General features: G+C 41.5%; 1 protein-coding gene across 1 annotated transcript in view; it reads left to right on the top strand.

The window, feature by feature from the left end:
- The window catches only part of KIAA1671 (KIAA1671 ortholog), a 532,635-nt gene that overhangs the window by 501,358 nt on the left and 19,391 nt on the right, over positions 1 to 11,886 (top strand). Inside the window, exon 10 of the mRNA XM_053702092.1 lies at positions 105 to 217. Within this exon, the coding sequence (XP_053558067.1) occupies positions 105 to 217 (113 nt within the window). The remainder of the gene's footprint in view (positions 1 to 104; positions 218 to 11,886) is intronic.

Raw genomic sequence — 11,886 nt, 5'->3', positions numbered from 1 at the left:
TAACTGAACTGTAGAAGATAAAATAGTGCTTGACATCAAGTAGTACTTTGGTGTCCTAGTTAAAATGATTCTCTATTAACTTTGCTACATCTTGCACTATTTAGAAGAGAAGCCTGAGAAGAAGGAGGATAGTGATGAAGAGGAAAAGCCACAGAGGTCTTCAGTTCAACCACAGAGGATGCCAATGTTTCCAGGGATGGACCCATCTGCCCTGATGGTAAGTTTATGCATTACATAATATTAAAGGGACAGTAAAGTCCAAAATAAACTTTCATGATTCGGATAGAGCAGATCATTTTAAACAATTTTATAATTTTCTTTTATTATCAAATTTGCTTTGTTCTGTTGGTATTCTTAGTTGAAAGCAAAACCTACGTAGGCTCATATGCTAATGTCTTTGAAGGCCACCTATTATCTGAATGCATTTGACAGTTTTTCACAGCTAAAGGGCGTTAGTTCATTTGTTTAATATAGATAACATTGTGCTCACGCACGTGGAGTTATTTAAGAGACAGCACTAATTGCCTGAAATGCAATTAGCCTGAGATAAGGAGGCAGTCTGCACAGGCTTAGACACAAGGTAATCACAGAGGTAAAAAGTATATTTCTATAACAGTGTTGGTTGTGCAAACCTGGGGAATGGGTAATAAAGAGATTAAAAGGGATATTAAACAACAAAAATGTTATCGTTTAAAAAGATAGATAACGTTTGTGTGGGAATAGGTTTTCTTTTACAAAGATATGACGAGTCCACGGATTTCATCCTTGTGGGATATTAACCTCCTGCTAACAGGAAGTGGCAAAGAGCACCACAGCAGAGCTGTATATGTAGCCCCTCCCCTTCCCCCTCCACCCTCAGTCATTCTCTTTGCCTGTGTTATACTAGGAAGACATGGTAAAGTGAGGTGTTAGTTTTAGTTTCTTCAATCAAGAAGTTTTTTATTTTAAATGGTACCGGTGCATACTATTTTCCTCAGGGGGATATGGAAGAAGATTTCTGCCCCCCTGAGGTTGATGATCTTAGCAGTTGTAACTAAGATCCATGCTGTGAAGGTAACCATGAGACATCTTCAGTGTGGAGACCGGTTTCATGCTACAAGCAGCATTAAGGTATGTGCAGCCTTTTTTTCTGAGGAGACTTGGTGTATCAGAACTGGCTGGCATTATTTCCCTGTATGGGAATGGGATAAGCAGTAAAACCTATTTTAATAAGAGGGGTGTTACTGGAGTCCCAGACAATATAAAAAACAATGTTTTATGTTTTTTATTTTTGGCACTTAAAACTTATTGGTTTTATGCTTGAGGGTTGTATTGTGTGTGTATTTTTACTTTAGTGCAAAACTGCATTTCCATGCGGTGTTGTTTGGGCCTACTCTGACTTTTGACCTTAAGGGGCGGAGCCTATTTTGGTGCAATTTCTTCAGGCTTAGCAGCAGCAAACAGTAACTCGGTGGCTCCTGGACTGTGTAGCTGATCTGAAGGGTTGGAAACTTGATTCGAAGTACCCTGGGGGAAGGTAGGCGCAGAGTGTATTTTTATCTATCTTTTGATTACATGTTTATATAAGTACTTCTAAAGCCTTATTTCTGCCCTTGCTTCTGGGTGCAGTAATTTCTCTTGTTAAGTGTATCCAGTCCACGGATCATCCATTACTTATGGGATATATTCTCCTTCCCAACAGGAAGCTGCAAGAGTCCACCCACAGCAAAGCTGCTATATAGCTCCTCCCCTAACTGCCATTACCAGTCATTCTCTTGTAAGTCTCAACATAGATAGGAGGTCGTGAGAGTCTGTGGTTTTTTATACTTAGTTTATTTCTTCAATCAAAAGTTTGTTATTTTTAAATGGCACCGGAGTGTGCTGTTTATCTCAGGCAGTATTTGGAAGAAGAATCTGCCTGCGTTTTTTCTATGATCTTAGCAGACGTAACTAAGATCCAGTTGCTGTTCTCACACATTCTGAGGAGTAAGGTACTTCAGAGGGGGAATGGCGTGCAGGTTTTCCTGCAAATAAGGTATGTGCAGTAAAATATTTTTCTAAGGAATGGAATTGACTAAGAAAATACTGCTGATACCGAAGTAATGTAAGTACAGCCTTTAAATGCAGTGAAAGCGACTGGTACCAGGCTGATTGATAGAGATATATGCTAAGGTATGTGCAGTAATATATTTTTCTAAGGAATGGAATTGACTAAGAAAATACTGCTGATACCGAAGTAATGTAAGTAAAGCCTTAAATGCAGTGATAGCGACTGGATCAGGCTTATTAATAGACATACATACTCTTATAAGAATGTGTTTTAAAACGTTTGCTGGCATGTTTAATCGTTTTTTAACATATGTTTGGTGATAAAACTTATTGGGGCCTAATTTTTCCACATGGCTGGCTTAATTTTTGCATAGAAACAGTTATAGGGAAGGTAATCCACAGCTCAGCTGTGGCAGTTTTGTTGTGTCTGTTAAAAAAAAAAAAAAAAAGACATTTTTTTTTTTTAATCTGCTTTTTGCATTAAGGGGTTAATCATCCATTTGCAAGTGGGTGCAATGCTCTGTTAACTTATTACATGTACTGTAAAAATTTCGTTTGATTTACTGCCTTTTTTCACTGTTTTTCAAATTTTGACAAAATTTGTTTCTCTTAAAGGCACAGTAACGTTTGTTATATTTGCTTGTTAACTTGATTTAAAGTGTTTTCCAAGCTTACTAGTCTCTTTATTAGTTCTAACATGTCTAACATAGAGGAGGTTCTGTGTTTATTATGTTTAAAGCCATGGTGGAACCCCATTTTAGAATGTGTACCAGATGTACTGATTTCATGTTAAACAATAAAGATCATTTTTTGTATTTAAAAACATTATCACCAGAGGATTCTGTCGAGGGGGAAGTTATGCCGACTAACTCTCCCCACGTGTCAGACCCTTTGACTCCCGCTTTAGGGACTCACGCTCAAATGGCGCCAAGTACATCAAGGGCACCCATAGCGTTTATTTTACCAGAGGATTCTGTCGAGGGGGAAGTTATGCCGACTAACTCTCCCCACGTGTCAGACCCTTTGACTCCCGCTCCAGGGACTCACGCTCAAATGGCGCCAAGTATATCAATGGCGCCCATAGCGTTTATTTTACAAGACATGGCAAAGGTTGTGTATAATACACTGGCAGCAGTATTAGTCAGACTACCTGAAATTAAAGGAAAGCAAAACAGCTCTGGGGGTAGATACAGAGCATACAGACGCTTTAAGAACCATGTCTGATACTACCTCACAATATGCTTAGTCTGTGGGTGATATTTGTGACTCAGGGAAGATGATTTAACCTGATTCTGATATTTCTACATTTAAAATTTATGCTTGAGAACCTCCACTTGTTGCTCAGGGAGGCTTTAGCTGCTCTGAATGAATGTGTACAATCGCAGTGCCAGAGAAATTGTGTAGACTGGATAAATAATATGCAGTGCCGGTGTGTACTTATGTTTTTCCAATACCTAAAGAGGTTTACTAAAATTTTTCATAAGGAATGGGATAGACCAGGTGTGCCGTTCTCTTCCCCTCCTATTTTTTAGAAGAATGTTTTCTAATAGTTGCCACCACGGGACTTATGGCAGACAGTTCCTAAGGTGGAGAGAAGAGTTTCTACTCTAGCTAAGCGTACCACTACCTCTGGCGAGGACTGTTGTGCTTTTTTAGATCCAATGGATAAAAAATGTTTATTCAACAAGGTTTTATCCTGCAGCCCCTTGCACGCATTGCTCCTGTCACTGCTGCTGCGGCGTTCTGGTTTGAGTCTCTTGATGAGGCTTTACAGGCTCCATTGGATGAATATATTTGACAAGCTTAGAGCACTTAAGCTAGCCAATTCCTTTGTTTTCTGATGCCTTTGTTCCTTTGACTAGACTAACAGCTAAGAATTCTGTTTTTTACTATACTGGCGCGCAGAGCGCTATGGCTTATATCATGGTCAGCTGTCGTGACTTTAATAAATAAGCTACTTAACTTCCCTTCAAGGGGCAGACCCTATTCAGGCCTAGTTTGAAGGAGATTATTACTTATATCACTGGAGTTAAAGATCATGCCCTTCCTCAGGACAGGTCCAAATCAAGGGACAAAAAAGGCCTAATTTTCGTGCCTTTCGAAAATTCAAGGCAGGTGTGGCATCAACTTCCTCTAAGGCAAAATAAGAGGGAACTTTTGCTCAGTCCAAGGCGGTCTGGAGACAACCGGACCTGGAACAAAGATAAGCAGGTCAAGGAGCCTGCTGCTGCCTCTAAAACAGCATGAGGAACGGACCCCTATCTGGTAACGGATCCTATAGGGGGCAGACTTCATTCTTCGCCCAGGCTGGATTTCAAAGCTTTCCCCCCCAAAAAAGGGGAGTTTTTGCCTTTCACATTTATCTGCAAACCAGATAAAGAAAGAGACATTCTTGCATTGTGTACGTGACCCATTCAGTTCCAATAGAGGAACAGGGACACAGTTTTCCTCAAATCGGTTTGTGGTTCCCAAGGAAAGGAAACCTTCAGACCTATTTTGGATCTAAAAGATCTTAAACAAATTCTTTAGAATTCTATCATTTAAGATGGAAACTATTCGTACCATCTTAACTATGATCCAGGAGAGTCAATAGAGGACTACAATGGATTTGAAGGATGCTTATCCTCACATTACGATGCATAAAGATCACCATCGGTTTTTCAGGTTTGCCTTTCTAGACAGGCATTACCAGTTTGTAGCTCTTTCCTTTGGGTTAACTACAGCCCCTAGAATCTTTATGGAGGTTCTGGGGTCACTTTGGCGGTCCTTGGGCCGCGGGGCATAGAAGTGGCCCCTTATTTAGACGACATCCTGATACAGGCGTCAAACATCCAAGTTGCCAAGTCTCATACGGACGTAGTACTGGCATTTCTGAGATCGCATGGGTGGAAAGTGAACAAGGAAAGAGTTCTCTATCCCCAATATCAAGGGTTTCCCTCCTAGGGATTCTGATAGATTTTGTAGAAATTAAAATTTACCTGACGGAGTCCAGGTTGTCAAAGTTTCTAAATTTCTGCCGTGTTCTTCATTCCATCCGCGCCCTTTGGTGGCTCAGTACATGAATGTAATTGGCTTAATGGTAGCGGCAAGGGACATAGTACCGTTTGCACGCCTACATTTCAGACCACTGCAACTATGCATGCTCAGCCAGAGGAACGGGGATTACACAGATTTGTTCTCCTGTTAAATCCGGACCAAGAAACCAGAGATTCTCTTCTCTGGTGACTATCTCGGTTCCATCTGTCCAAGGGTATGACCTTCCGCAGGTCAGATGGGACAATTGTTACAACAGATGCCAGCCTTTTAGGTTGGGATACAGTCTGGAACTCCCTGAAGGCTCAGGGATAGTGGACTCAGGAGGAGACCCTCCTTCTAATGAATATTCTGGAACTGGGAGCGATATTCCATGCTTTTCAGACTTGGCCTCAGTTAGCAACTCTGAGGTACATCATATTTCAGTCGGACAATATCACGACTGTGGCTTACATCAACCATCAAGGGGGAACAGAAGTTCCCTAGCAATGTTAGAAGTCTTAAAATAATTCACTGGACAGAGACTCACTCTTGTCTAAAAGCTATCCCTATCCCAGGTGTTGAGAACTGGGAGGCAGATTTTCTAAGTCGTCAGACTTTTCATCCGGGGGAGTGGGAATTCCCTCCGGAGGGGTTTGCACAAGATCAAGCAGGAGAGTGCTTTGGTGCTTTTGACAGCGCCTGCGTGGCCATGCAGGACCTGGTATGCAGATCTGGTGGACATGTCATCCTTTCCACCATGGTCTCTGCTTCTGAGACAGGACCCTCTACCTCAGGGTCTTTTCAACCATCTAAATATAACTAATCTGAGATGGACTGCCTGGAGACAGAACGCTTGATGTTATCAAAGCATGGCTTCTCCGAGTCAGTAATTGATACCTTAATACAGGCATAAAAGCCTGTCTCTAGGAAAATTTAACATAAGATATGGTGTAAATATCTTATTGTTATGAATCCAAGGGTTACTCATGGAGTAAAGTCTGGAATCCCAGGATATTATCTTTTCTCCAAGATGATTTTGAGAAAAGGGTTGTCAGCTAGTTCTTTAAAAGGACAGATTTCTACTCTGTCTATTCTTTTGCACAAGCGTCTGGCAGGTATTCTAGACGTTCAGGCATTTGGTCAGGCTTTGGTTAGAACCAAGCCTGTGGTTAAAAATGTTGCTCCGCCATGGAGCTTAAAGCTGGTTCTTAAGGTTCTTCAAGGAGTTCCATTTGAACCTTTTCATTCCATAGATATCAAACTTCTATCTTGGAAAGTTCCTTTTTGGTAGCTATTTCCTCGGCTCATAGAGTCTCCGAGTTATCTGCGTTGCAATGTGATTCTCCTTATCTGGTTCTCCGTACGGATAAGGTAGTCCTGTGTACCAACCTGGGTTTTTACCTAAGGTGGTATCTAACAAGAATATCACTCAAGAGATTGTTGTTCCATTCTTGTATCCTAATCCTTCTTCAAAGAAGGAACGTCTATTACACAATTTGGACGTGGTTCGTGTTTTAAAGTTTTACTTACAAGCTACTACAGATTTTCATCAAACATTCACCTTGTTTGTTGTCTATTCTGGACAGAGGAGAGGTCAAAGGACTTCAGCAACCTCTCTGTCTTTTTGGTTAAAAAGCATAATTCATTTAGCTTATGAGACTGCTGGACAGCAGCCTCCTGAAGGGATTACAGCTCATTCTACTAGAGCTGTGGTTTTCACTTAGGCCTTTTTTAAATGTGGCTTCTGTTGAACAGATTACAAGACGGAGTCTTGGTTTGCGTTTCATACTTTTTCAAATTGAACAAATTTGATACCTTGCTTCTTCGGAGGCTATTTTTGGGAGAAAGGGTTTTTTACAGGCAGTGGTAACTTCCGTTTAAGTACCTGCCTTGTCCCTCCCATCATCCGTGTACTTTAGCTTTGGTATTGGTATCCCATAAGTAATGGATGATCCGTGGACTGGATACACTTAACAAGAGAAAACATAATTTATGCTTACCTGATAAATTTATTTCTCTTGTAGTGTATCCAGTCCACGGCCCGCCCTGTCACTTTAAGGCAGGTAATTTTTCCATTAAACTACAGTCACCACTGCACCCTATGGTTTTCCTTTCTCTGCATGTTTTCGGTCGAATGACTGGTAATGGCAGTTAGGGGAGGAGCTATATAGCAGCTTTGCTGTGGGTGGACTCTTGCAGCTTCCTGTTGGGAAGGAGAATATATCCCATAAGTAATGGATGATCCGTGGACTGGATACACTACAAGAGAAATAAATTTATCAGGTAAGCATAAATTATGTTTTTTGGATTAACCAACGATATTAAGTTAAATTTGGGAATAATTTAACGTTTTTTGTGCATTTTAGAAAAATTGTTCACTTTTTCTTTTCTTAAAGGCACAGTACACGTTTTTTCTAATGTTTATTTTATGCTATAAATAAGTGTTTAAACAACTTTTGTAGTATTACTAGTCTGTTCAACACGTCTGACATTGAGGTTTCTCATTGTTCTATGTGTTTAGAAGCTATTGTGCAACCCCCTCTAACATTGTGTAACTTTTGTACTTAAAGGGCTTTACAATGTAAAAAGCATATTTTAAATAAAGTAAGTGTGCCTAAGGATGATTCTCAGTCTGAAGAGAATCAGGATATGCCATCCAATTCTCCCCAAGTGTCACAACCTTTAACGCCCACACAAGCGACGCCTAGTACTTCTAGTGCGTTTAATTCCATGCAGCAGGAGATGGCTGCAGTTATGTCAATTACCCTTACAGAGGTATTGTCTAAATTACCAGTGTTGCAGGGTAAACGCAGTAGGTCAAGTATTAATGTAAATACTGAATCCTCTGATGCTTTATTAGCTATTTCCGATGTTCCCTCACAGTGCTCTGAGTTGGGGATCAGGGAATTACTGTCCGAGGGTGAAATTTCTGATTCAGGGAATGTTTTGTCTCAGACAGATTCGGATGCTATGTCATTTAAATTTAAGCTTGAACACCTTTGCCTTTTGCTTAGGGAGGTTTTAGCGACTCTGGATGATTGTGATCCTATTGTGATTCCTCCAGAGAAATTGTGTGAAATGGATAAATATTTGGAATTTCCTACTTACACTGATGTTTTTCCGGTTCCTAAGAGAATTTCGGAAATTATTAGTAAGGAATGGTATAGACCAGGTATACCGTTTTCTCCCTCTCCTAATTTTAAGAAAATGTTTCCTATATCAGATACCATTCGGGACTCATGGCAAACGGTCCCTAAGGTAGAGGGAGCTATATCTTCCCTAGCTAAGCGTACTACTATACCCATTGAGGATAGTTGTGCTTTCAAGGATCCTATGGATAAGAAATTAGAGGGTCTACTAAAGAAATTATTTGTATATCAGGGATTTCTTTTACAACCTACGGCTTGCATTGTTCCAGTAACTACTGCATCAGCTTTTTGGTTTGAGGCTCTAGAAGAGTCTCTTAAGGTTGAGACTCCATTAGATGACATTCTAGATAGAATTAAGGCTCTTAAGCTAGCTAATTCTTTTATTACTGATGCCGCTTTTCAAATTGCTAAATTAGCGGCAAAAAATGCAGGATTTGCTATTTTAGCACGTAGAGCATTGTGGCTCAAATCTTGGTCTGCTGATGTGTCATCAAAACATAAGCTTTTAGCTATTCCCTTTAAAGGTAAGACCCTTTTTGGGCCAGAATTGAAGGAGATCATTTCTGATATTACAGGAGGTAAGGGCTATGCCCTACCTCAGGATAGGTCGGTTAAAATGAGGGGTAAACAGAATAATTTTCGTTTCTTTCGGAACTTTAAAGGAGGACCCCCCGCTTCTTCTTCCACAAAGCAGCATGAAGGGGTGGCCCCCGATCCGGGACCGGATCTAGTAAGGGGCAGACTTTCTTTCTTTGCTCAGGCTTGGACAAGAGATGTTCAGGATTCCTGGGCACTAGAAATAGTGACCCACGGTTATCAATTGGAATTCAAGGATTTTCTCCCAAGAGGGAGATATCATCTTTCAAAATTATCTGCAAACCAGATAAAGAGAGAGGCGTTCTTACGCTGTGTAAAAGACCTTTTTACTATGGGAGTAATCTGTCCTGTTCCAAAATTGGAACAGGGACAGGGGTTTTACTCAAACCTATTTGTGGTCCCCAAAAAAGAGGGAACGTTCAGACCTATTTTGGACCTCAAGTGTCTAAACAAATTTCTAAGAGTTCCATCATTCAAGATGGAGACAATTTGAACAATTTTGCCAAAGATCCAGGAGGGTCAATATATGACTACCGTGGACTTGAAGGATGCATACCTTAATATTCCTATCCACAAGGATCATCATCAGTTTCTAAGGTTTGCCTTCTTGGACAAACATTATCAGTTCGTGGCTCTTTCCTTCGGGTTGGCCACAGCACCCAGAATCTTCACAAAGGTTCTAGGGTCTCTTTTGGCGGTTCTCAGGCCGCAAGGGATAGCGGTGGCGCCTTATCTGGACGATATTCTGATTCAGGCGTCAACATATCATCTGGCAAAATCTCACACGGACACAGTGTTGTCTTTTCTGAGAACTCACGGCTGGAAGGTGAACATAGAGAAGAGTTCACTTGTTCCACAGACAAGGGTTCCTTTCTTGGGAACTCTGATAGACTCGGTAGCCATGAAAGTATTTCTAACGGAGGTCAGGAAATCAAAGATTTTGAATGCTTGCCGAGCACTTCTGTCCATTCCTCGGCCGTCAGTGGCTCAGTGTATCGAGGTAATCGGATTAATGGTAGCAGCAATGGACATCGTTCCGTTTGCTTGCTTTCATCTCAGATCACTGCAACTGTGCATGCTCGGTCAGTGGAATGGGGATTATGCGGATTTATCTCCAAAGATAATTCTGGATCAAGAGACCAGAAACTCTCTTCTTTGGTGCTTGTCGCCAGATCATCTGTCCCAGGGGACTTGTTTCCGCAGACCCTCGTGGGTGATAGTGACAACAGATGCCAGCCTTCTGGGGTGCAGTTTGGAACTCCCTGAAGGCTCAGGGTGTTTGGACTCAGGTGGAGTCTCTACTTCCAATCAATATTCTGGAACTGAGAGCAATATTCAATGCGCTTCAGGCGTGGCCTCACTTGGCTTCAGCCAAATTCATCAGATTCCAGTCGGAATAATGACTGTGGCGTATGTCAATCATCAAGGGGGAACAAGGAGTTCCTGAGCGATGATAGAAGTATCCAAGATAATCAGTTGGGCAGAGGCCCACTCTTGTCATCTGTCAGTGATTTACATCCCAGGGGTAGAAAGCAGATTTTCTAAGTCGACAGACTTTTCATCCAGGGGAGTGGGAACTTCACCCGTAGGTATTTGCCTCATTGATTCTCAGATGGGGCAGACCGGAATTGGATTTGATGGCATCTCGTCAGAATGCCAAGCTTCCAAGATACGGATCCCGGTCAAGGGATCCTCAGGCCAAACTGATAGATGCCTTGGCAGTACCTTGGTGGTTCAGCCTAGCTTATGTGTTTCCGCCGTTTCCTCTCCTCCCTCGCGTGATTGCTCAAATCAAACAGGAGAGAGCTTCAGTGATCCTGATAGCGCCTGCGTGGCCACGCAGGACTTGGTATGCGGATCTAGTGGACATGTACTCTCTGCCACCGTGGAAACTTCCGTTCAGACAGGACCTTCTCATTCAAGGTCCTTTCCAACATCCAAATCTAATTTCTCTGCAACTGACTGCGTGGAGATTGAACGCTTGATTTTATCGAAGCGAGGATTCTCTGATTCAGTTATCAATACTTTGATACAGGCTAGAAAGCCTGTCACTAGAAAGATCTATCATAAGATATGGCGTAAATATCTTTATTGGTGTGAATCCAAGGGATACTCATGGAGTAAAGTTAGGATTCCTAGGATTTTGTCTTTTCTCCAAGAAGGATTGGAGAAAGGGTTATCAGCAAGTTCCTTAAAGGGACACATTTCAGCTTTGTCAATTCTGTTTCACAAACGTTTGGCAAATGTATCAGATGTTCAGTCTTTTTGTCAGGCTCTATCTAGAATTAAGCCTGTATTTAGACCTATTACTCCTCCCTGGAGTTTGAATTTTTGTTCTTCGAGTTCTGCAAGGGGTTCCGTTTAAACCTATGCATTCTATAGATATTAAACTATTATCTTGGAAAGTTCTGTTTTTGGTTGCTACTTCTTCTGCTCAAAGAGTTTCTGAGCTTTCAGCATTACAGTGTGATTCGCCTTATCTCATATTTCATTCTGATAAGGTGGTTTTACGTACCAAACCTGGGTTCCTTCCTAAGGTTGTTTCGAATAAGAATATTAATCAGGAAATTGTTGTTCCTTCCTTGTGTCCTAATCCTTCTTCTAAGAAAGGGAGCGTCTGTTACATAACTTGGACGTGGTCCGTGCCTTAAAGTTTTACTTACAGGCAACTATGGATTTCTGTCAATCATCTTCATTATTCATTGTTTATTCTGGAAAACGTAGGGGTCAGAAAGCTACGGCTACCTCTTTCTTTTTGTCTGAGAAGTATCATCCGCCTGGCATATGAGACTGCTGGACAGCAGCCTCTTGAAAGAATTACGGCTCATTCTACTAGGGCTGTGGCTTCCACATGGGCTTTTAAAAACGATGCATCTGTGGAACAGATTTGTAAGGCTGCGACTTGGTTGTCCCTTCACACTTTTTCCAAATTTTGCAAATTTGATACTTTTGCTTCTTCTGGGAGAAAGGTTCTTCAAGCAGTGGTGCCTTCCGTTTAGGTTCCTGTCTTGTCCCTCCCTTTCATCCGTGTCCTATTGCTTTGGTATTGGTTTCCCACAAGTAAGGATGAAATCCGTGGACTCGTCATATCTTTGTA

Source organism: Bombina bombina, chromosome 2 (genome assembly GCF_027579735.1).
Source record: "Bombina bombina isolate aBomBom1 chromosome 2, aBomBom1.pri, whole genome shotgun sequence".
Lineage (NCBI taxonomy): Eukaryota > Metazoa > Chordata > Amphibia > Anura > Bombinatoridae > Bombina > Bombina bombina.
This window is presented reverse-complemented; position numbering and strand designations above follow the sequence as displayed.